We start from the raw sequence: 26,827 nt of genomic DNA, 5'->3' as shown, positions 1-26,827 counted from the left end.
GGCTGCTGGCGCGACACCACACCAGCCTCCTTGTCATCAGGATCAGCCACGATCCGCGCAGGCCGCTGGCGGGCCACAACACTATTCTTCAGTGCTTATTCTCTACAATTATGTTTGAACTACCCATCTAGTTTAGGATAATAGGAAAACCTAAGTCTATTTCATATTTTGAAATGAAATACTTATCCTTTCTGCTGGGAAAAGTTTGGAGTAGGGAGCAGGCCAAGTTAGCAGAAGCCAGAGTGACATGTTACCACTAAATGAATAAAAAGTGAGGCATTAGCTGAGAAATAAGTATGCTTTAACAAATATGTGTATATTTTGTAGGAAAGTTCAAAGAAAGGGCATCTATTCTTCATAAGATGGCCAAAAAGTCCCCAGAAATAGATGGTGAACAACGGAATGGAAGAGCCAAAAATGCTGGTAAGTATAAGTGATCAGCATTGTTTCCTTCAAAACAGATATTTCTTTTATTACCATAAGTTAACATGACTGTCTTCCTAAAATGCTTTTCTAATATGTTAATTTATTGGAAAGTTCCTCTGGAACCTTTATAATATATTGCAAAGTTGTATACAGTATATATATATCGTTGTGATATATACACATTGTGATACATCTGAATGCAACTAAACTTACGTTAGGTCAATAATAAGACTATTATATATTATAAAACCCTCTATGCTGCGCTTGAAAAGTATTCGGCACTTTAATTATTGCAAAATGCATCTGCATAGGTGTCAGATACTCAACTCATGTAACACCATTACTACATGAGTTGCAGTTGCCAATGTGTTTCCAAGTGCCAGTCAAGATGCAAGTTGTCACCTTTAAAATCCTTCATGACTTTGGACCAGGTTACCTGAGGGACTGTCTTCTCATAGTTGTCAGGTTACGATGTTGTCTCAAATAAATTGCATTTCCAAACAAATAGTCTTTGATGAAATCTTTCATTTATTGAGCACAACAATCTGTCCCTGAGTCCATCGTAGCCAACACTGACTTCCTGACCCCAAACCTTCCCTTTCCGTTCCCCAATTCTCTGCGTCTCATTGGCCATCTTCCAAATCACTCTCCCCATATCTACTACTTCAGCTCCCAGGAATGTCCCCCCTCCCATCCCATCTCCTAGGGGATATTATCTTCAGGGAAAATAAGTAGGTGAAAAGTCAAGCGTCCTCTTGCCAGCTGCCCCTTCTTCTCCTCCTTATGTCAGCACTGGAACGAATGTAGTTTGGAGTGCTGACAATAGTTGTTTTTACCCATCCAATTTGGTTCCATAGGTTGAGCATATTAGAGGTCCTATCAACCAAGCAGTAGCTAGTTTCTTTGAAGGCTGTGAAGACCTGATTTTGTGCCCAAGCCTGGGACCCTGAATCTGCATAGGACCCCATTTCCTGGCTATATTGATACCTATGTTGACAGTTTTCTTGCTGCTGTGTATATTAATTTTTGTATTATACTGTAATCGTTTAAATTGTTTTATGAGGATTCACCACACAAAGTCACTTGTCTGAAATGGGTGAGAAGCATTTTATCAAATGAAAGCAGGTCTGAAGAACTTCATAATTTATCAGAATCTTTTTCATTTTTAATTATCTTTAAATTTAGACTACTCCATTTTGTCACATGTAGGATGGCCAAGTAGATTGTCTCACTTGCAGTTCACCAACTTGTTTATCCAATTTAATTTGTACTCAATTAAAACATGATTATTGTTATAACTGACTCCTGAGGAAAAAGGCTTGAGTGATCTTTTTTTTTTTTCAATACTAACTGGAATACTGAATAGATAAGACAAATTAGATGTTAAACCTACATTTCCCAGTAAGATTACTTAAACCAGTTTTTCAGAGTAATGACACTTAGTATAGGACAGCTATTTCAACCCATGACAACATTTCAGCTTGTCTGTCATATATGGGGTATTGAGTTCTCTGCATTTTGTCTGGAACTAACTTTAAAAAATAAGATACTTGCATTCAGTTGTTCAGTCAAACTAACGCATGAGCATAGTCCAAATTAGCTCAGAGTCAAAATGGAGTTGGGTGATTTATAAACTGAATAAAAGACTGATTGGTTTTCAGTTTTACATTTCGTTCTTCTGTTTATACTTCAGAAAAAATTGAAGTTGAAGTGACACCACCCAGTGATGGACCAGTGCAAAATGGAAGTGCTGTTGGTGCAGAAGAGGTATCATTTTGTTTTTCATTCTTGCTTTTCTCCCTGTTAAATGTGCTTTGTGCTTAATTCTATGTTATCCTAGAATTATCACAATCTGAAAAAGGAAACCTATTTGTATTGTGAACCATAGAAAGATTCCTTTATTTTTGGAGTTTGAGGTCAGTTTTTGGCATTACAATTCCAAACAGTGCAAAGTTAGTTACCTTATGGAATCCAGTGCCCTTGGTTCTCACATATTATTCTCTTCAGCTACATCATTCACAAATTCACATGGACAATGATCAGGGATAAAGGGCATTGTAATCCAACAATATTTGCAATTTGGCGATTGAAAATCAGTGCTTTACGTGCAAATTTAATGGAAATATACCCTACATGGAGATAACGCACAGTATCTTTACAAACCAAGTTTATTGGAAGCTATAAACTTACCATTAGTACAAACAGGATAATGAGGCTTAGTAAAACTAGGATTTAATAATACAGAGCTCTCTGTGAGCTACTTTCATATTAAATTAATTAATTAATTGCTCTTATTATCAAAAGAAGGAAAATATACACTTATGTCTACATGGCTTGGAAATGAATTGTAAAATTAATAGAAGTTTATATTAACTGCAATATATAAACTTTTAAAAAATCTGTTGAATTGTTGCTTTGCTCATGCATGGCAAGTGATGTATAGTTGTACTGCATAAAATGTTTTTTCCTAAGCCTATCATTTGATTCACTCTACCACTTCAAAGTAATGAGAAATTGAAAGACTAGGAAGGAATGAGAATCAATACATTATTAGTCTTTTTTCCTTTTCATTCCTGATGACATCTATTTAATGATCATCATATTATTTGGAAAAAAATTCTTAACTGATAATCCTGTAACCTGAAAGATTAATCCTATAGTTTAGAAAAGGTAGGAAAAATATCTATATAAAATTATATTTTAAATAGAACATAAACTATGGATTATTTTTGTTACTTTTCCTAGATAATTGTTTGCAGAATGGAATTAATGTCTAAATGATATTAAAATGGTATAAATGAGATATTGAATATGGTAGGCTAATTCTAATCACAGAGAATGTAATATGGTAAATCCAAGCCAATTTAATATTTATTTCTAATTAGGTAATAGGAGATGGCAGAAGATAATAACCAACATGACACTCATAACTAAATTACACAAAATCTCATAAGATTGCAAAATATATAACTTAATATTTCAGTTTTTGGAGCCCAAAGTTAAAGTAACTCATACAAAAACAGTGAAATATCATGGGATTATGCTTGAGATCACTAAAATTGTGCAACATTCTTGATCCTGGGATTTGCAATAAATATACTATAAAGATATTGGATTTTATTTGTGGAGACAATGTATGTTGGTGTCCATGAAAATTATGTTGCTTGCGATTGAAATAAGCATTCAAGCTGATTTGCCTTAATGAAGATGACTTTCAATTATAAAGATTTCTAAAAAAGAGTACCGTATTTTCCGGCGTATAAGACGACTTTTTAACACATGAAAATCTTCTCAAAAGTCGGGGGTCGTCTTATACGCCGGGTGTCGTTCCCCTGTAACCAGGCAGACCAGCCCGAAAGGCTCTGACGAGCCTTAAATGGCTCTGGCGATCCCAGCTCTGACGATCCCAGCTCTGACAATCCCAGCTGAGTTCCCTGCAACTCAGCTGGGATCGCCAGAAACCACGTAAAAGAAAAAAAGTTTTTTCCCTTTTACTCTGACGATCCCAGCTCTGACGATCCCAGCTGAGTTCCCTGCAACTCAGCTGGGATCGCCAGAAACCACGTAAAAGAAAAAAAGTTTTTTCCCTTTTACGCTGACGATCCCAGCTCTGACGATCCCAGCTGAGTTCCCTGCAACTCAGCTGGGATCGCCAGAAACCACGTAAAAGGAAAAAAGTTTTTTCCCTTTTACTCTGAGGATCCCAGCTCTGACGATCCCAGCTGAGTTCCCTGCAACTCAGCTGGGATCGCCAGAACCATGTAAAAGGGAAAAAGTTTTCCCCCTCCAGCTTGCTTACCTCAGCTGCTAGTCGTAACACTTGCCTTGCTTTGCTTGCCTGAATCTATTCAGGCAAGCAAGCAACTCCCTGCCTGCAATCAAGCAAGGAGTTAGTTGTGGACTTCAACTCCCAGAATTCCTCAGCCAGCAAAGCAAAGCTGGCTGAGGAATTCTGGGAGTTGAAGTCTACAAGTCTTAAAGTTGCCAAGGTTGGAGACCCCTGTTCTATTGGGTAAGTTTTTTTCCCCTTTGGGAGCTTTAAAAAAAATAGTCAATTGGGGTTTTTTTAGTTGTTCTTTTTTAGACTTAGCCATTTAAAGTTTAGGAAGTTTTAAATTTAGCTTTCATATAAAAATAAAAATAAAATAAAATAAAACAATATTTGTGCAGCTTTCTGAGATTTAGTGTGTTTCTGTAGTGTTTCACTCCAACTACACAAACACACAAAATCTCACAAAGCTGTATGTGGAATTTTGTGTGTGTAAAGTGTGAAAGTTGGTTTTTTGGACTTTTTGTTGCTGTGTGAGGTTCCTGCTTGTTGCAGGGGGCATTTTGGGTCTAGCACAGCTGCTTTTACATTGTGGGTGAGCCAGTTGTGTTGTGTTGTGTGTGTTTAGAGTGTGAAAGTTTTTTGGGGGGGCTTTTTGTGGCTGTGTGAGGTTCCTGCTTGTTACAGGGACCATTTTGGGTCTAGCACAGCTGCTTTTACATTGTAGGTGAGCCAGTTGATATTTTTTAATTTTTATTTGGTGTGCATTGGAAGAGGGGCAGTCTTATATGGCGAGTATAGCCCAAACCCTATATTTTAACAGGAAAAGTTGGGGGTCGTCTTATACGCCCAGTCGTCTTATACGCCGGAAAATACGGTAAATTCTATCTACTTTTTAAAATAATTGATAGTGATAGTTAAGGTAACAAAATTACCTTAATATAATTTCCTAAAAAACTATTAAAGCATATTGAGAACAAAATATGTTTTTATACATTTTTACATATTTAAATGTTAACCATTGTTTTTAATGAGAAAACAGTGTGCGTGCGTGCATGTGTGTGTGTAGAAATACAATGTGCAATTAGTTTTACCCCCCTTTCTAATCAGCAAAAATACAGTGATTTTTTTAAGGTGGGATATTCAATTGACTTACAATATTGAGGATAGCTCACTCATTTTTAGGGGCCATAGGAGTATACAAAATGAAACATAGCATGGATGTTTAAAATTACTGTATCATTGGAAAAACTCAATTATCTTGAATTCTTGATATTCCTAGATGGAACACATTATTTGAGAGACTACTTTCTTTTAACATCCAGAAAGAGATGCAAGCATGCATACATACATATATACTTAACAATTTTGTATCCTTTCTGGATAAGTATCCTTATGCAGTATTGAGTGATAAGCAATAAGCAAAATAAATTAAAGATAGGAAACTATAGAAAAGTAAAATCTAATTAAATTCGGTTTCCACCTACGCTATAAAATATAACTTCCATACCTTTCCATTCTTACAAACCAACTTTACTTATGTCACATCCTCATCAGTATATTGCCCTTAAACGTTTTACAACTTTCTCTTTGAGGTTCCTATCAACTACAAGAATCTCATCAACTCTGTTTTGAGAATGTCATCAATTCCATTAAATCAGAACTTTCTCAGTCTTCCTCTAGCTCTTAAGCCATTCTTTTTTGTTGTTATTGTTCCAATTATTTTCCCGTGAGTGCAAAATCTGCTCCTTTTTTAAATCAGTCAAGTGTTGATCCATTGGTTGTGACAGGAATTGACTGACCAGCTTGTTGCCCAAGTCTGATGTTGTGGCCTAAGAGAGAAATGCGCCCCAAGTCACCCAGCTGGCTTTCATGCCTAAGGCAGAACTAGAACTCACAGTCTCCTGATTTCCAGTCTGGTACTTTAACCACTGGACTAAACTGGCTCTTTCCCCTTGACCCATTCACTCTTCATATCATTGTTTTGCAACTTCATCTTTATTTATGCTGTCCATTTGACCAAGGGCACCTTAGTATTCTTTTGGACTAGTTATTTTTGTATTAAATCTACATTCATTAATAAGCCATTCATCTTTGACCCTATCTTTTTACCATGCACACTTATTTATTTATTAAGAAAATTTATATGGTAACCCAACCCACTCTCGGTGACTCTAGGCAGCTTACAAGGATAAAATGCCAATCAAATTCCTACAAATAATTAACAGAACAAGTTCCCTGTTCTGAAGTGCACTAGACATGTTAATCCATAATCTATCAAAGTGAGCAACAGACTTTACGTTAAAGTTCCAGAGCTACATTAGCACCTCTTTCCTGCATTGTTCTCATCATCACTGTCAATTTTCAGTATCATTTGCTCTGTGAGCAAGATAATATGTCAGTTATGCCATTATCTGTGGAATGCTAGGAGCAAGATGTTCTCCTTGAGAATTCCACTACAAATGTCCTTACACTCTAGACAAATAGAAAGTTTTTTTATTGATGACTTGCCCTGTTGCTGGGTTACCAGCCCTCAACATGACAAAGCAAAGTCTGCTGCCTATAATTGCACACAACTAAAATTAGAACTAATCTGAGAATGTGAGATTCTTGACATTATCGCTGTGTATACATTACTATGATCAAGAGTAGATGTTCAAGAGCACCACAATATCAGTCTTCACATGGCTATTGATATTTATTCTCCAGAAAGTCAATCTGTGGGGTCCCTGATGTTCGCTGAGCTTGCTTGTTTTCTTGCATATCAGAACCTTGAGCATTGATGATATTACCTGGTTTGTGTAATGAAACAGGTACAAGAAAACAACCAAGCTCAGAGAGAGCACAAAGTACCCCTCATTTCAACTATGACCTACAAATATTCTCCTTTATAAGTTGATCTGTATTTAGTAACAGCAGAAACATCAGATACATTATTCTAATATAAACAAGAAATGTCACACTACATAGAAACATACATATATGTGTGCACATACACAGACCACACACAAACACAGACAAGATTTTCCTACAGCACAATATAGGAATCAATACATCCATCCCTGCCTTTTCTTCCTTATCTTCATTTTCCCCCTCCAAAGATTCTTGGCCTACTTCTCTCAGCCTTTTTTTCACCACTTTGATATTTACATAATGATTTGTCTGGCCTGAAAATAATTGATTTCCTCATAACCAGCCTTGGCTTTCAATTACAGTTAATCTTCGATATATGTTCACAATTGGGACTAGAATTTTTGTCATGTCATTGAGGTAATAAATTGAACCATCATATGACAAAATCCAATTTTATAACCATATATATTACGGCTGTAAGTCAAGTCACCATGGTCATAAGTTGAGTCATGTGGTTGTAAAGTAATCACAAGAATAGAATAGAATAGAATAATTTTATTTCTATACCGCCCTTCTCCTGAAGGACTCAGGGCGGTGTACAGCCTATTAAAAACACAAGACAACATCAGTTAAAATAGTTTAAAATTATTAAATGAATTTGGCTCAATTTAAAACCCCAGAAATTTAAAACCCAATTTAAAATTGTTATGTTGATAGCCCAGCCTGGCGGAATAACAGGGTCTTGAGTGCACAACGAAATACCTGGAGGTCGGAGATCTTACGCATTTCCAGGGGCAATTCATTCCACAGGGCTGGGGTCCCACAGAGAAGGCCCTCCCCCTGGGTGTCACCAGCTGACATAACTTGGCCGATGGCACCCTGAGGAGACCCTCTCTGTGGGAGCGAACTGGCCGGTGGGAGGCTATTGGTGGCAGAAGTCGGTCTCGAAGGTACCCAGGTCCCATGCCATGGTTATAACACTTCAACAACAAGGTTATAAGTGTAAAGGGCCCGGTTATTTACGAGACCACCTTCTGCCACCGATTACCTCCCACCGGCCAACTCGGTCCCACAGAGAGGGGCCCCTTAGGGTGCTGTCGGTCAAGCAATGTCGACTGACGACCCCCAGGGGGAGAGCCTTCTCTGTGGGGGCACCCGCCCTCTGGAACGAGCTACTCCCAGGAATGCGACTAATCCCGGACCTCCGGACCTTCCGTCGAACTTTGAAGACCTTCCTATTTCAGCAAGCTGGGCTGGCTTAAAATTTTAATGGGTTATTTTAAGGGTAATGGGTTTTAATTTTTGGGAGCCAATTCGATTTAATTCTGTTTTTTAAATTATTTTAAATTTTATATTGTATGTATTTTAATTTTGGCTGTTCACCGCCCTGAGTCCTTCGGGAGAAGGGCGGTATACAAATTTAAATAAATAAATAATAAATAATCAATCAATCAATCAATCAATCAATCAATCTAACTTAACCAAAGATGGTTTTTTCTAGAAACACTGGAGAACAAAGATTTTACTTCCTGAACACTTTGGATGTTTCTTACAAATTTTTGGCTGTTAATCATTAAAATAACCTATAATTTAATCAGACACATATCATTTTATAGAAGTTGTTTTTACACAATGGCAGTGTTCATCCTTTGGTACCTGTTGACTTTGCTGCACACATGAAAGAAGCATACTAAAGTACGGAACTATTGTTGAAGCACATCCAGTATAGCAAGTACAATTGGAATATCTATGGAGATCTAAAAACAGTGACTGATGGTTGGAATGCAGCTTTGATACCAAGTACTGTTGTTACATATGTGAATGGGACAGCTGTGCAAGAGAGCCAGATTACATTAAAACTTGGAAAGAATTTGGTTCCAGGACAGAAAAATGTGGCACATGAACTGTTCGTTGACCCAACAAAGATATTTTTGCCTTTACTTCACATAAAACTCGGACTGATGAAAATTTTTGTGAAAGCAAATGGACAAGGATGGTGAAGATTTTCATTATTTGAGACAGATGTTTCCTAGAATAACAGACCAAGATTAAGGAAGGCATTTTTGTTGGTCTACAAATCAGATATGTCATCTGTGACAAGCAGTTTGAAGATCTGTTAGTGGAGCCAGAGAAAATCACCTGGAAAGCAAGGATGTTATTGAGAATTTTCTTGGCAACTACACAGCACCAAACCACATAGAGCTGATTGACAATCTTCTTATAAAATACAAGACCATGAAGGGCAATGTGTCACTGAAGATTCATTGTCCACATTCACACTTGGATGATTCACACAAGCATCCAAATTGCAATCATATAATTACATGGGCAGGGTGACAGTTATAATTTGAATTTAGGTTGTAACTGACTTTTTTGGAAGCCATTGTTAATTTGAGTTATCATTAAGCAAACAGTTGTAACTCAAGGAATTACTTGTAGCATTCTCCAGACTGATGCCTCTTGTCTATTTAATTCTACTTGGCTTTGGCTTCTGGATTTCCTTTCCATAAAAAACTTTCCACTGAAATTTTTATGAAATTCCAGCTACAAAAGAATTTGTGTATCCCTCTGATCAACAACCTGATTATCTATCACCATTGATGTTAATTTTACCCAACTGTCACAAAAAGACATTGCCTGGAATGATCACTATAGGAACAAACAGTAACAAGCCAATTTCTCTTGCAGATGTTGGATAATTATTTAGGCCCCACAGATTCCCGACAATTTATTTTAGCATTAAGAGTTTGTCCCAAATGACTAACTTGTGTCATGGTTTTCAGTAATCTCCCTAATAGGATCAACTTTCTATTTTCTTGCAACTCAAGGCATTAGTAGGAACCTAGCCTATTTCTGAAAATTGAAGCAGTGTTTCAGAACTTTCTTAAATTCCATCATGGTCAGCAATAGAAAAGGTCATTTAGATTGTTATGCAGTAACTACACATGAGACTGAACATCCTAAAGGCAATGCCTGAAGCATAGGCACAGTTAAGAATCAAAAGTGTAACTGGACAGCAAGTGAAAAATTGATTTGATATCACTGCTTGCCATTGTGGAATTCTGCCCAAAAGCACCTTGTATGCTAACAGGAATTTGCTCCAACTGCCAAAATGTAGACTTTTTAAGCTACATCAATAGAGCTATAGCATCAAAATCGTAGGAAGTAATAGTTTGGCTCTACACTGCACTGCTCGGACCACTCCTGATATACTGTGTCAAATTCTGGTCACCACAATAGAGGAAGAATGCTGAAGAATTGGAAAATATGAAGATAAGAGTAACAAAGAGGGTAAAGATCTTGGAGACTACATCCTATGAATAACAGTTAAATGAATTGGATATATATATATCCTTGAGAGCCAATTTGTCTAGTGGTTAAGACATCAGGCTAGGAACTAGGAGACGGGGAGTTCTAGCCCTGCCTTAGGCACAAAATCAGCTGGGTGACCTTGGGTCAGTCATTCTGTGCCATCCTGCTTCTTTGCCATGTCAATAGCCAAGTGAGAGTAGGAAACAAAGAGTAAACAAAGTGAAGAATCAGATATCATTTCCGGTGTTCAAGTGGTGCTCCAGATACTTTGGGATTCCACCTATGGTGTCTATCACTATTGGTTATTGTTTGGAATAAACAGAAAAAGGGGATTTCATGGAAAATTGAAGATATCCCTAAAGAAATGAGCACAACATTATGGCTGACATCTGTGGCTAGATACAGGATCTGAACTGATGAAATCTCTCCAGAGAAAGTAGAGATCATGAGATTGTCCACATATTCTCCAGGCAGCTGCTCCTTCTGAGTAGACAGCAGGGGACTCCATATAAACTCATAGTCATAATATGACCCCTATGGACTCAAGATTCAGGCAATCCTCATTTCTTAATCACTTTGGAATTAATTTTTTATTTTTAAAATATTAAGACCCTCTAGTCTAGAACAACATGCTTTATGGTATTCACTGGATGAGTTTCCCTCAATCCTTTATAAAAGAAGTGTTAAGTATGAGCTTAAGGATTTCTATTTTTTTTCCAGACTTGACTAGCAAAAGAGGAATTAGAGAGTTGATTTTAAAATGTTATAAACAGACAAAGACTCCAGATGGATTTTATAAAATTAAAAAAAATCAATATAAGAATCTTTCTTGTGGAAACTATTCATGTTTTTGCATTTGGAAGGAAAACAGCACAATAAGTGGGACTTTGAAGGTTGGATATTAGAGGACACCAGGGAATAAAACAATGGATGTATTGAGAGATATTTGTGAATAACGGACTCAGACGTTAGTTTTCAGGATTTCTGCCATTTTTGATAGATCGAATAATGTTATGGAAGAGGAACAGGTTATATTGGACAAGACTGAAATTAACTCAATCATGGACCTAAAAATGACAGGCTACATGAAAAATAAGGGAAAAGATGAAATACTGAATATACACATGAAATTGGCTGATGTTTTAATAGCTAAAAAAGATGTATAAATAATAATCCAGAAAGAGTGATTTAGATAACTTAGATTTTTAGATTTTTTTTATATTGGTTCTACAAAAGGAACTTGTCAATTTACTGTTTTTTGTAAACCGCCCAGAATCATTGTGGGCGAGTGGGCAGCCATATACATTTTCTAAATATTTATTTTATAAATAAATAAATGTGTGATTTTATGACAAAAGACAAAATAAAAATGAAAAGAAACCAAGTATTAGGTCATTATTTGATAGGACTAAAGACTTTGGGAGTAAGGAGAAAAAATATAAGGTTGCATTTATTTTAACCTAGATTAAATAGACAAGTTATTTTTTAACTAGGCAACAATGTTTTAAGGGCTTGTTTATAGATAAGAGTTATAAGAGCTGTGGTGGCGCAGAGGTTAGAATGCAATATTGCAGATTAATTTTGCCAACTGCCAGGTGTTCGATCCTGAAGGGCTCAAGTTTGACTCAGCCTTCCATCCTTCTAAGGTTGGTAAAATGAGGAGCCAAATTGTTGGGGGCAATATGCCGATTCTGTAAATCGCTTAGAGACGGCTGTAAAACACTGAAGAGGTATATAAGTCTAAGTGCTATTGCTATATGGGAAAGAGGTTTGTTGCATTTTAAGTTTATCTGATTGGTTAAAACAGTTACATTGTTACATTTGACATATTTATTAGATTTTTATAGATTAGATTTAAATAGCGAGGTTTGGGGAATTTGTTTGAAAATAAAAAAATGAGACATAAATATAAAAGAGAAGGTTTCAAGTGTTTGGGTTTTCTTTAATATCATGTTTATAATAGATATGTGGTTATTTCTGGTAATCCTTAATAGACTTTTCTGATTAAGATGGATGATAAGGCTTTAAAGATTTGTTTATAGAGAACGAGGTAAGATATGGGATGAAGAGATTGTTGTATTTTAAGAGTGGTGATAAGAGATGTTAAACAACATTTAAAAGATGTTAAAGTTATTTATGCTTTCTGGGATAAAGAGGGAAGTTTTTTTTTCTTCTTTTAACTCATTTATCTTTCAAAGTTGGTATTAGTTTTATATCTACAGTGGAATATTTAATTTTTAAAAAAGGAGTAAACAAAAAACATTGATTTTGTAAAGTTACAAATGGTCAAGGTCCAGAAATAAGATTTTAGAATTAATTGTAAGAATTCTTCTTATAAGAATTTTCCAGGGAAAATGCTGTTAGTTCTTTTAAAAAAAGATGATAGGATACATCTTTGAAGGTTGGACATTGAACCTTTGAAGCAGAGGTGGGTTTCAGCAGGTTCTGACCAGTTCTGGAGAACCGGTAGTGGAAATTTTAAGTAGTTCTGAGAACCGGTAGTAAAAATTCTGCCTGGCTCTGCCCCCATCTATTCTCTGCCTCCCAAGTCCCAGCTGATTGGGAGGAAATGGGGATTTTGCAGTAACCTACCCTGGAATGGGGAACGAATGGAGATTTTACAGTATCCTTCCCCTGCCACACCCACTAAGCCATGCCCACCAACCCACGCCCACAGAACCGGTAATAAAAAATTTGAAACCCACCACTGCTTTGAAGGTTCTAGAGGGAACTAGAGGGTACTAAATGTTACAATTAAAGGTGATGAACACTTAACTTTGACTTACTTATACAGAATAGCAAAATATTTTAACGTTGATTGGACATAATAAGAATATATTTGAACAATGGACACAGAAGTTAATTTTAGGAGTGTTTGTCTCTATAAATAGACTGTGTTTAAATGATGTTATACAAGAGGAACAAGTTTTACTGGACAAGACTGAGGCTGCTCTGAAAGTGGATTTAAAAATGACAGGCTACATATGGAAAAAGATGCTACACTGGAGCTACAAAAAATGATGTTTTAATTAAAAAGGACATACAAACAAACCAAGAGAATGACCTAGATAAGTTTCAGATTGAATTTACAAAAGAGACTTGTTGGAGCTTTGAAGAATTTTGTGAGAAGGGACAAAGAAAACAAGACAAAAAATCAAGTTCTAGGATATTATTTGAAGGGATTAAACAATAAGATGGTTAGAGGTAAAATGAAGGAATATAAGGATGGTTTATTTCATCTGTTTAAAATAAATATGTTATCTCTGGTAACCCTTAATGGAGGAGTTTTGCTGATCAGGACTCAAATGACGAGGTTTTAGAGATTTGTTTATAAATAAGAGCTGAAATATTGAAAGAAGAAATAATTTGTTGACTTTAAGAGAAGATGAGATTCAAAGTTAGCTGAATTATTTTCGCTTCTGACTTTCCTAAAAATAATCAACTTCATATTCTCATCTCCTCATACTCAGGCATGTTCCTTTTTTATCAGTTTCTATGGAAACTAGCAAGGAAAGAAAAATATGTGTGCCTCACATCACAAAGATAATGTTAAGTAAAAGAAGCAGGCAGCCTAGTTCTAACAAGGAAGCAAGGCTTTCATGATGTACTTTATGATCGTTAAGTATGTTATTGAACCACTGTTATTCAGTAGGTTCCTGGCACACCAGAGTGCTGATTAGTTTATATCAGTAAAAGTTCTTGTAGGAAGTGTCTCTACATTCATATATGACCTCTTTTACCAAAGCAGCTTAAATTTTATCAAATTCTGTCTAGGCAGTTGTGTTTGGGTGATTCTGTGTATACAATATATAGTGAGGGGCTCCATTTAAAAAGCAGGTTTTGTGGGGGTGTTGGAGTAAAAAATATACATTTAAATGGGTGAAGTTCAGAGATCATTAGTCTTAGCTGGAGTATTATGACTCTTCTTATAAGGCCTGTCACACTGGTATTAAATTTCTTTTAGCAGCATAATAGCCTTTTTTTGGTTTAAAAGGACAAACAGAAGAGCAAACTGTGCTTATGTAATTTATTTCAATCTGTACTTAACGCCACACTATAATTAGTTACAATGAAGAGGAAATCAGTTTTCCGTCTTAGTTTTTAATGGAGTTAATAGGTTGGATTCTGTTCTTGAACTCCTTTTCCATTGTGTGCACAGTGAATCTGTCATTCAAAACTGAAATGACTGCAATTAAAGAGTTATGTGTATTATCTCAGCCAATTGATATCTCACAGGTGTTCCAAAAAATAAATCAGTTTTCTCCTTCAGGAGGGAAAAAAAGAATATATTGCAATACCGCCATGGGCTTATCTACATTGAAGAAAGGAGTAACAGTGGTTTTATTTTGTGGAAAAGACCAGTGAATTGATTTCTTCCTGCTCTCAAGCTCTGACCACCAGCTTTGTTGTATTTAGGAAGGAATATTATTATTAAGTCATATATTGGGTGCGGAGAGTCTATTTTTCTGAATCTACTTATGGTCTAGAAACAAACTGGATCAAAATATATCTCAGAAGATCCCAGAGTAAATAAGGTTATTTCAGGAGTTACAAATCTGGACATCAAACCATCTCTATAATGTTTATACATCTCTAGCACATTATCCATGTAAATAATATATCATCATGTGTACTCTATAGTTCAGGAAGTTAGATTTATCTGTTCTAATAAGTTGGTATGAAAGTTATGATTGCATAGCGACTCTTGTTGAATCACGTGAAGCCCAACTAGAAAATATAATCTGGAAAGTTTATATAATTTTTTTTGCTTTTATCTGATTTTTATCAAAGTAAATTGCTTTCAAATATTATTCCTCCTGGTGAATTTAGCATACTAAGTACATGTATGTATGTGTGACTTTGAGAAAAGCATATAGTGGGCAGAAAGGAAAAGAAATACAACATTTTTCTCTCCATTAAAAATGTTGCAAATATATTTAAATTGAATAGGATATATAGTTTTCATGGATGAAAGGATAAAGTTAGTAGTATAGCGATATAATTTTGAATAATTGATTCATATATTCCATTATTGTTCTTATATCATGAGAAAGTCTGAGTAGGAAAATAATTGTTAAATCTAATGTACAGTATAAAGTACAATTTGAGTAGTTTTTCAAGTGTACAGACAAATGGATTCTGTGTTTGGAACAAGTACATAATCAATGATAGAAGGTCATCTTTATTTATCCAAAATAAATATTTTAGAGAATATTGAACATAAAAATGTAAAATGTACCATAACCTTAGATGAAGCTAAATACCTTTTTATTCCATCATTTCCATAACAGTAAAAAGTGGTTTGGAAAGCCAACAATAGGACAAGAGCATCTGGTTTACATAGAATCCTAGAACAAGTTTGAAAGGACTTCAGTAATCATTTAGTCCAACTTATGGAGATGGCCTTGAAGAAGGAATTCAACAACCATTATGTAAAAAAAAAATCAACTTAGTCAGGATATACAGGAGGCGGTAGGGGGAAAAATGAAGTTTGCCAAGTCTTGATTCAAGATTCTGTTACAACACCCTATAACAATAACATTCCAGTATTTTATGTGGTGTTTATTTACAGATTTGCTCTATGTTGCAGGACAGATATTTCTCTCCCCACTTACATTGATGAACACATATACACAAATACCAAAGTAAACAAAATTCTCCTTCAAAATCTGTTACACATTTTATGGCATTGCTGGATATATTTTTCTTCAGTTTATTTATTTTTTTCAAATAACAGTTGAAGATAACTTATTGTAGACTTCCTTTAAATTAAAAAAATACATTTTTCCATTTTTTCATTTAAATTAATAGTGTCTTTTTTTTTTCCACAACAGGAAGATGATGACGATGGTCAGCCCCTCAGCCTGGCCTGGCCTGATACGCCCCGGAAACAGCTTACGTATCTGGTTATTTTGCCTATCGTTTTTCCATTATGGGTGACTCTACCTGATGTTAGAAATCCAGTGAGAATGACTGTTTTAACTTTTATACATGAATTGATATGCAAAATATGTTTGTAAAGTACAGATCTAGCCTTGATACTATTATTGAGCATACATAAATAAGTTCATTTTCAGCTTCCATTAGATTGCTTGGGAGAGAAAATACTTGATAAAATATATCATGATAAATGACATTTAGCTAGAGCTTTTGGAGACCTTGCCTGGCAGACAATAACAGTGAATACATTGCCATTTACCTGTATAAATATTTAATGGCAACCTATAAAATATTATATTAATAATTCTTTTATGTTTGTCTGCATGCCTGCTTCTTTAGATGTCTATTACAGTTTATATGCAGAAAATATTTTCCCCTTTGACTATGCAGACAACCAGCATTTTTTCCAGCATCAACTTTAAAGCTTCTGCTATAATTTAATATTACTTTAAATCCCAACAAGATCCACCCATCATTAAGCTCTTTTCAGATTCATTGATTTCAAAAGGCAAGTTTGGAATAAACTATCTTCCAGTGTGGGCAAAAGACTTCTTAGGTCTCTTGAACTCAGATTCCCTTCTTCAGCTTCCCTCTCAGATCACCCTGAACAAGATTGGGTTTAATTTTATTCATCAAATTTGTATAGCTGTCCATCTCACAAAAAGGTGAGTCTGGGCAGCATACAGCAAGCAATAAAAAACCAATATAAAGACAACAAGTATAAAGACATAAACATCCACAATGGAAGATAAATGTTATAAAAACATGTACAAGCTCTAAGCAAAGAGAAGAGAAAAATGGTCACCTTAGCAATGAAACTATTGAAACATGTTCGCACAGAGAGGGCCTCCTCAGGGTGCCATCGGCCAGACAGTGCCGGCTGGTGACCCCCAGGGGGAGAGCCTACTCTGTGGCAGCACCTGCCCTCTGGAATGACCTGCCCCCTGAGATACGCACGATATCAGACCTCCGGACTTTTCGTCGGGCCCTGAAGACACACTTGTTCCATCTAGCTGGGCTGGCTTGATCCCATCCTCTCAGTTTTTAATCAAATTCGGTTTTAATTGGGTTGTTTTAAATTCGGGCCAAAATTATTTAATTGTTTTTTTAAATGTTTTTAAATTTTATATGCTATGTTTTATCCTGGCTGTACACCGCCCTGAGTCCCGCAGGAGAAGGGTGGTATAGAAATAAAATAAAATAAAATAAATGTCTTTGGTTCCCTGGGAACCTCAAGTTTGATAACACAACCAGGACTTGAGGGACCTTCTGGAATAGCAAAAGAGATGGAGCTAATCTAATTGGGTGGGAGGGGTGTGTTAGACTGTGCCATAAGGTGAGCACCATGGAACGCACCAAACATAGCTCCCTTAACCAATGGTGAAATCCAAATTTTTTACTATTGGTTCTGTGGGCGTGGCTTGGTGGGCGGGTGTGGCTTGGTGGGCATGGCAGGGGAAGGATACTGCAAAATCTCCATTCCCACCCCACTCTGGGGCCAGCCAGAGGTGGTATTTGCTGGTTCTCCAAACTGCTCAAAATTTCTGCTACCAGTTCTCCAGAACCTGTCAGAACCTGCTGGATTTCACCCCTGCCCTTAACTGATGGTACCCACAGCCAGATCTAATGATCTGCCAGATCTAATGGGGCAGGCTGATGTAAGCAGGTAGAGGCAGGCCCTCAGATAGCCCAATCACAAGCCATGAAGGATTTGCTAGCCTCTTTATTCTTCAGATTGTCACAACTTTCTCAGTTTCAAACCCTGACAGAGCAAGAAAGGCAGTCCATGCTTTTCAATTTAACAACCCTCCATATTCATTTGCAAAGAAATGCTACAAAGCCCTTCTAAAAATCAAAGACAAGGAAAGCTACAAGAGAGGAGTAGAATACATCAATTGCATCAGTTTCCTGATTCTGGCACTTAATTAACAGTTTTCAGTTAGAGGTTTTGGTCCAATCTGCAAATTTATTTATGTAAGTACATATATTAAATTTGGAGACCACCATCTCACTGAAATGGTGGCCTCCAAATGGAGGATTGCTTAGAACTGTCCACAAATCTTCCCTCCACAGAAACATCTCCATTTTTAAGGCTCCGTGAGAGATAATTTGTCTCATTCAGATGAGCCAAAAGAAATCTCCCATTCCTGTAACAGAGAGCAACGTGCTATCTATACAGGCCAAACGTCCTCAACTTTTCCTGGGTTCACATAAAATCTTTCAGCTCAGAGAAATTTACTACGGGTGCTTCAGGACGCTTCTGGGTCCATAACCTGTCAGGGAATTGCTCAGCAAGCGTCAAAATGAAATCAGAGACACATACACAAACTTGTAGTTTTATATAAATAAATATATTTAACATTTATATTTATAGCAGACAAGATAGTCAGGAACATCATGAGGTAAATCAAACAGCATAGAGAACACACCAAAAAGGTGGGGAAAAGGGAAACTCCCCCTCCACACCCACAGCAACCAATCATACCGTAGATTGCCTCATTTAGGAGCCAGCCCTCTCCAATCAATCAACTACAACTGTGTGTTCTGGCCCATTGTACTATTTACTGTTCCAGCTATTTAATATCTTAACATATATTTATATATTAAATTTAGGACCAGCATCTCACTCACAGAGCGACTTCAAATATTCACAGAATCTTGAGAAAACGACTTCCAAAATATTCTTACCCTAGAATCATTGGACAATCCAGCAGATGTGATTTACTCTTTCCCTGTGACTTACTCTCTCTCCTCCTGTGTCCACATTTCAAGTCAAATACCTTTATTTCACAACCCAAACCTGAAAATGACATAGGAGGAAAATTATCCCCCAGAATTATTAAAGGAGAACTAGGAATGGTGGACATCAGTCCTGGCTACCCATATTAACACTCAGCGTATTTTCTGTTTATTTAGAGCTACTCCATTGTTGTTACCCTGTTTTATAAGAACAAAATAAATAAATTAGCCCCTACCAATGGTAGATCTATCAACTTGCTTAATAGAATCAACCTGTAATAGCTTTATTTAAAACTATTGAGCTGAATTAAAATTGAAACATCTTAGTTGAGGAACAGGCAGTTTTCAGAAGTGACTAGTCAACTCTTGGTCACTGTCTGGTTCTCTGCCATTTGGCAGAGGAAAATTCTTCCTAACTCTGTTCAAAGCCCTGGTCAATTTTAAATTAATCTTTGATTTAATTCAGGAGGGAAAAGCTGTAGGAAAAACTAAGTGTATCTTCAGTAGATAAAGGTTATCTCTTCTCATGTAGCTTTTCCACTCCAACACGTTTGACATGTATCACTTACCCAGGGGGAACCTCTCTACAGTTATCAGTATTAAAAAGAGATGAGGCAGGAAATGTATTCTAGCTTCTCTGCTTTTTAACTTATGTATTAATTCATGTATTTAAGCAGTCTATTTGGGACATTGCTCTTCAAATCACTGAGACCAAATCAAATTTGGTCCCAGTCTCAGCAATAAGTGGCATCTTTTCACATGTGTACATGCCAGTCTCCTCTCTTTTTTCCCCTAGTTCTGAAATAGTGCTAGGGCTTCATTTTGGTCAGCTACATCGCTTTTTATTGGGGCATTTCAAAAGTCCTTGAGCTACATGTTCTTTTATTGTACTTTCTGCAGACTTTTATCCATTCTGCCTAGAAATAATTGCCTAACAGAGAGTATTACTTATATTTGTCATTCTCCTGGGGAAGCATTGTTCAAGTATATCTTCCTGGCTTGCCCAATTTTGTGCCTCTCTATGCACCATTCATTTTTCCTCCAGTATGAAAAAAAATATTTTAATTGTTCTTATTTTAAGCTTCCCTTTTTCCTTTCAGTTTGTATCTATCTAATTGTCGGCTTTGTGATTATACGGTAATAAAGATTTGAGTTGAACATGAATTTGATTTCAATAGGTAAAAAGAAAGAAAGAAATTAAGTTTGGCACAAGTAGTCACAAAACTTGGCAAATCTCCCTGACTATTTGTAAGTGATTTGGAAATAGAGGAAACAAGGGGTATATAATCACATCAAATTATTCTTGAGAGCAGCAGGGAAAAATGTGAATTCCATATTGTGAATCATTACGAAAGGGATCAAAACTAAAATTGCCTAAATTTTATCAACAGTGGAAGAGTTCCAGTTGCCAGAACTGTGTTTTAATGAGAAACCAGAGTTTTAGAACAAAAAAGCTAATAAGAAATATAAATATAAATACTAGCGTATGTCCTTCCTTTGAGGTTATTATATGATTTCTCATGTCTCATTTTCTGATAAAATATTTCAAAACTGAATGAAAAGGATCTTGCTTATGCTTATAGTTACTGAATGCAATCATAGCATACCATGTAAATAGCTACTAAGTCGAGAGAGAAATTTACCTTTCCTAAGTATCTATCATAGCAACATAAGTAACTGAATTTTAACTAATGCATGCATTCCCAAGTGATATAGTACTTTTTATGGATGGGATCCATGTTAATTCAATGAAATTTGGTTTGAAACTGATAAACCCAGCCACACTATACTGTATATACTATGTTCAAGTGGAAAGGCTTATGTTATTACAGAATGAGTACACTTAACATTTTTATTATTATTCTCTTTCAGCCATCCAAAAAGTTTTTCCCTCTCACGTTTTTTGGAGCCATCTCATGGATAGCTGTATTTTCTTATCTAATGGTCTGGTGGGCACATCAGGTGAGCTATTTGATGGATTTGCTTTTACATTTTGGCTTATATTTAATTAATTGCATTGATTGGTTCAATAATTAATTGAACATTATTTTTTAATGTAAGTTGCCCAGAGTCGCTTGGAGTTGGATAGGCCTCCAAATTTCATAAATGAATAAAAATTGCAGTTTAAATATTTAAGTAGATCTCATTCTAATGCATTTTCTCCCTTGGCATTTTAAAAGACAGGCTTTTTACTGATTTCAGTTTTCCATCTTGAGAACTGGGTGTGCTATATATATACAGAAGGATTGGGGATGTCAGGACTGAGAGCTGAAGCGGTTTCAGCTTCAGAGTTGACAACTATATTTTGCAATCTGAAATAAATTTCCAGAGTCTCCTATAGCATGGGAAAGAATGAAATTCAGCTGTCTTAAATAAATTAAACATTAAAACAGTCAAAAATCTCATTATCAAAATAAAATTAAAAGATCATAATTTTTTGGACAATTAGAAGAAGTGCTAAGGAAGGCTGAAAACAAATCAAATCTTTCTTATAGTCATAGAACAGGATAAGAAGGAGATACCAGGTTAAGACCAAATGTGCTGAGTACTTCAGAGACAGAACGTGGGAATCAGAAGTATTTCCCCCTTATTGACCCACTTTATCTTATAGAGTTGGGACTTTTCTCTAAAGAGTTGGGACTATCTCTAAAGTTGGGACAATCAGAAAAGGGCTCCCAAGATGAACTTGAAACAGCCCCTATGGAGAGAAAGCAGGCCTTCAGACAACCAAGTCCTGTCATATTCAGGACCATCAGCTTTTCAAAATAAATAAAATTAATGTAGAAAAGCACTTCAGAAGGGAATGATACAGTCTTAGAAACAAGTTTCTCTTTACAGAAGCCTTTTGTAGTATCCAAACAGAATTGCCCAATGTTGTAGTGTTTTGACTCGCCTATTATATCAACAAGGGCTTCAGTTGATGCTCTCAGGGATGGAAATGTTTCAATTTATGAGGGATTTTTTTCTGGATCAAGACTTTAATGCTCTTCATAATGCTTTGTCCCTTTATACAATCATTTGGTACACGTGATGCAATCTGAGTTAATATGTCACTATTATCTTTATTATCAAAATATGTATCAGTCACATTCTATTTTTATATTAACATTTATGTTGATTTTCTGCACTGAAGCTGTTAGAAGTAGCCTAGATTAAAATAGGTTTATTTTAACAAATTAACATTAAAGCAACACTGTTTTTTAAAAAATCCTATAATTTTGGAAGCACAAAAGAAATATCAGCAACAAAAAGTAGGCAGGCTCAGTAAAACAATCCAACTAATTGTTAGCCACTATTAGAGACTTAAGTAAGGTGACTAAAGTGAGTAGATTATGAAACAGCAAATATAGCAGTATTGTGTACTTTTACACAGTGGAGCCCTAGTCAGTCCCTTTCTTTCTATACAGATATTTCTTGACTTACAACAGTTCATTTAGTGACCGTTCAAAGTTACAACAGCACTGAAAAAAGTGACTTATGATCATTTTTCACATTTACATGCATTGCAGCATCCCCATGGTCATGTGAACAAAATTCAGATGCTTGGCAACTGACTCATATTTATGAGGATTGCAGTGCCCCACAGTCATGTGATCACCTTTTGCAACCTTCTCACAAGCAAAGTCAATGGAGGAGCCAGATTCACCTAACAATCGTGTTACTAATTTAACAACTGCTGTGATTAACTTAAGAAATGTGGCAAGAAAGGTCATAAAATGGAGCAAAATTCACGTAACAAATGTCTCATTTAGCAATAGAAATGTTGGGCTCAGTTGAGGTCATACATCGAGGATTACCTGTATTTTGCAAATGATTTCAGTGGTTCTTTCTTTCTTTAGGTTGGAGAGACCATTGGGATCAGTGAAGAAATCATGGGCTTGACCATCTTGGCTGCTGGTACCTCCATCCCTGACCTAATCACCAGTGTCATTGTGGCACGAAAAGGACTAGGGGACATGGCAGTCTCCAGTTCTGTAGGAAGTAACATCTTTGACATCACCGTGGGGTAAGTACTACTATAATGTCATCTCCTTATATATTTCGTTCCTTTACTTTTACTTTCAGGTACCCAAGATTATAATCAGGGAGGCTATGGCTTCATGGTATATTGCTTTGGTCAACAGGAAGGCATTGAAATAAGGAAACACACAAGGGAATGCACAGCATACTGAGAATCTCTGCTAACCTACATGAACTTTAGTAATTACAGCTGCTTGAGCTTTACACACTGAGAAATATAAACTCGCTCTCTTGTGCTCTTGCTCAGCTACAAAAGTGTTAATGCACAGAGTTGGGGAAGACGTGAGTGCTCAGCAGATGTGATGGAAGCATGCCAACTGGAGATCTGACAGAATTCTATATAGCCTTGCCTTTTATTCTCTGTTAGTTGTATTCTATCTTGCATTACCTCAACTGTTCTTTCGTTGAAGGTTAGGTTACTAAATCAAACATGGCTTGTTGTACAGCAGTTACCTTTCTTATCTCTGGTTGCTATCTTTCAATCCTTATTGGATTTCAAAGCTGGCTTCCATATCTCTTCAGGCTGCTGGCTTCTATAAATTATTCTTCTCCATGGTTGAATTTTGATCATTACATTCTATTTGCTTCTCCCAACAAATGGCTATCATTGGAAGAAAACAGCACAATTTCACACAAAACAATCCAATTTCAATGGTGGGAAGACACAGCCTCCTATTTCAGTAGCCGGGTAAAGAGAAAGGTCTTCAAGATTCTTTTGAACATAGTCAGGATCAGGTCTTTGCAGACCCTGGGAGAGTGTCATTCAAGTTCAGCAACAGAGAAGGCCCATTTTCCTGGACTGAGCAAATTGACACTGTTTAGTAGATGGAATCCAAATGGGGTGGGCTGCTGGGGGTTCGCAGGTGTTCAGGAGAACCTCTAGCTAAGATTCTGTGCAGTTTGGAGAACCGCCAAACCCCACTCCTGGCTGGCCCCGCCTATCCCGCCCCTCCCAGGAGTCCCCACACGGCCCATTTTGGATGCAGGTAAGTGCAGGGCATGCACGGAGGCTTGGGGAGGGCAAAAAAATGGGCCTAATGGAAGTTCTGGAAGGCTGGAAATGGGCCTCCAGAGAGTCTGTGGAACCTGGGGAGGCCATTTTCATCCTCCCGGAGGCTCAAAAAAAGCCTCCAGAGCCCAGGGAGGGCAAACCCCAAACCCGCCGTGGTGCAGGAGGCTGATTAGGCCACGCCCACTATGGCCACGCCCACCCAGGAACTGGGCAGAGAACCGCTTGCTAAAATTTTTAAAGCCCACACCTGGATCCAAAGCATTCCAGCCCTATTGGTTCTTACAAAATAGAAGAATCAGTTGGAAACAAGCAATCCGACTAATATCCAAGCACTTACAGATGATAAGCAGCACAATAGATGTGTTATATGAGTGAGATATCCCCAGGACTTCATTCAGGACCTGCTATAGCCCCTCGAAGTGGCTGTTAAAGAAAGAGCCATAACAGACTAGAGCTATTTCATTCGTCTCTTAGAAATTTATTTAAATATTAATCAAGTCATGGTAAAATGTTAATGCCTTATCTCTGCTTCAGAAGAATGGTGTTCTCAAATTCTGAAAGAACTATCCCATATTTTAGTCTTTCTTCTTGTTATGGAGAGGGAGGGAGGGAGAGAGAAGGAGAGGGGGAATAGTTAATGAATTACCCAGATCCCCCACCTTCTCTATTTGTACATTTTGTTCCTTTCCTTTCCATTATGGTTCCATTATCAAATTTTATCTGAATTTTTAAATGTATAGTTCTTATTTATTGTTTTAATGTTTTATGTGGTATTTTATACTGTTGATATGATATATACACACACATAGGGTAAATCATAAAGCTGCTGGGAATTATAGTTTACTTTATCTGAAAGGCTGCATATTTCCTATCCTTGCTTCAGACAAGGATGACCTTATTGTATTGCCTAACCACCATAATAGAAATTGCATTGAAATATGCTTCTACCTCCCAGTACTCAACAGCTATTTAGCGTCGAGGATAATCCCTAAGAATAAGAAAGTTGATCATTTCAATGCTTTTCTAGAGGTACTGTAGAAATATCATTTTAACCCATCTGCTGCAAACATATTGTAATTATCCTTCTAGTTATACTGCCTTTTTTTTTTCTTCAACAGCCTTCCTCTGCCATGGTTCATTTTTGCTGTAATTAACAACTTCTCCCCAGTGGAAGTGAGCAGCAATGGGTTATTCTGTGCTATTGTTCTTCTCTTCATCATGCTTCTCTTTGTCATCCTCTCTATTGCATTCTGCAAATGGAAGATGAACAAATTCCTAGGTTTCACCATGTTCGGGCTCTATTTTATATTCCTGATTGTCAGCGTCCTTCTGGAAGACAGGATTATTGTGTGCCCCGTGTCCATCTAATAGGAAGGAAATACTCCTTTGGGAACAACAGTCAAACAGACAACAACTGAAGGGGGAAAAATAAAAACAAACTGTATCTTTAGAACTGTCCAACTTAAAACGATAGAAAAAAAGAGGAACTGAAATTACGCATGGACAAATGCAACTGATGCAGTAGCTGCCACCGAACAAAAATGATGCGCAGAGTGAAAACTCACAGCTTTAAATATGCTCCAAGAAGCTTTCACTGCTTATTTGTTGGAGGTATGGTACATCTGTTGTTTATGAGTATATTTAGCTTCTTGCATGGGCTCTGTTTAGGATCTAGTTCCATGCACGTCTTTCAATCTATCTGTAATATATATATATATATATATATATATATATATATATATATATCAGATATAAGTATATCAAAAAGAGAGAGCTGCATCTATAAATAGAAAGAATATTATCTATCTTTGGAAACAGCAATTCCTATTTAGGATTGTACATATTCATTTTAAGCTGATAGAAGAGTTATTCAGTATCGGCAGCAGAAGCAATATGACAAACAAGAGAAGGTTGTGGAAAAATGTGGTTTTTACGTCACACATTTGAGACTCAGGAAGAATTATAGAACTGAGTTAATGCAAACTGAATTGGCTTTCCAGCATCTGAGAAATGGTAACCAACAAGGTTATTGTGGTGGCTCCGGTAACATTACTCACAAATTACAAGGATGAGATTTATTTATTATCTATCGTCTAAATCTACATATCTTCTATCTATCTATCTATCACCTATCCTCAGCAGTTCATAAAGATAAAAGACATATTTACAATTAAAGCATCACCAGTGGATTAAAATTTGAATATGTTCACATATTTTCAGATGACATTGTATTGCTGTAACATATGACTATGTATAGAAGAAAAAGGAACTTTCCCACATCAGATGAGAGAGGTTTTGTACTGCCACATGTACAATCCTTTTCAGCAGTTTGTAAAATAATGAGTTTGCACATCATGAGATATCAGAAGATCAAGTGATGTTCCTGCCTGCCTTCATCTGTAAGCTTTAGCCTTACAGATATTTGCTGACTGGTTAGGGCTTGCTGGAAAGGCCTCTGTTGTTCTGCAGTTGGTTCTCTCTATATATAGCCGGATCGTATCGGAAGAACATCTGAGATGCTTACTGAGAAAACCTTCATTTAAGGATTTTGATGTCTCTTCTACAGCTACTAAGTGCAGCAATACTGTAATAATACTAAATCATTTAAAATACTGTTTGCTTTGTCATCCCTAAGAGACTATGTAGCTTTGAAAATAGAATTTTAAAACTGCTGGGTGAGCGGGTGCCAGAAGCAAAACTGAATGTATTCTGTGGGTTTATTTTCTTTTGTTACTTGCAAAAGCTTTGCGGTTCCA

At 36.5% G+C, this 26,827-nt stretch overlaps 1 protein-coding gene across 4 annotated transcripts in view; it reads left to right on the top strand.

Annotated features, from left to right (window-relative positions):
• Positions 1-25,540, top strand: part of SLC24A2 (solute carrier family 24 member 2) — a 69,946-nt gene extending 44,406 nt beyond the window's left edge. For all 4 annotated transcript variants that reach the window (XM_034410510.3, XM_034410509.3, XM_034410512.3 and 1 more), the window contains 6 exons: positions 328-423; positions 2,120-2,193; positions 16,195-16,323; positions 20,912-21,001; positions 22,879-23,045; positions 25,190-25,540. In XM_034410510.3, the coding sequence (XP_034266401.1) occupies positions 328-423; positions 2,120-2,193; positions 16,195-16,323; positions 20,912-21,001; positions 22,879-23,045; positions 25,190-25,439 (806 nt within the window). In that variant the 3' untranslated portion in view covers positions 25,440-25,540. The remainder of the gene's footprint in view (positions 1-327; positions 424-2,119; positions 2,194-16,194; positions 16,324-20,911; positions 21,002-22,878; positions 23,046-25,189) is intronic.
• Positions 25,541-26,827: the final 1,287 nt, after the last annotated feature.

This window comes from Pantherophis guttatus, chromosome 2 (genome assembly GCF_059756535.1).
Source record: "Pantherophis guttatus breed Tessera chromosome 2, ASM5975653v1, whole genome shotgun sequence".
NCBI classification, from domain to species: Eukaryota; Metazoa; Chordata; class Lepidosauria; order Squamata; family Colubridae; genus Pantherophis; species Pantherophis guttatus.
Note: the sequence above shows the minus strand (reverse complement) of the source record. Positions and strands in the feature narration are given on the sequence as shown.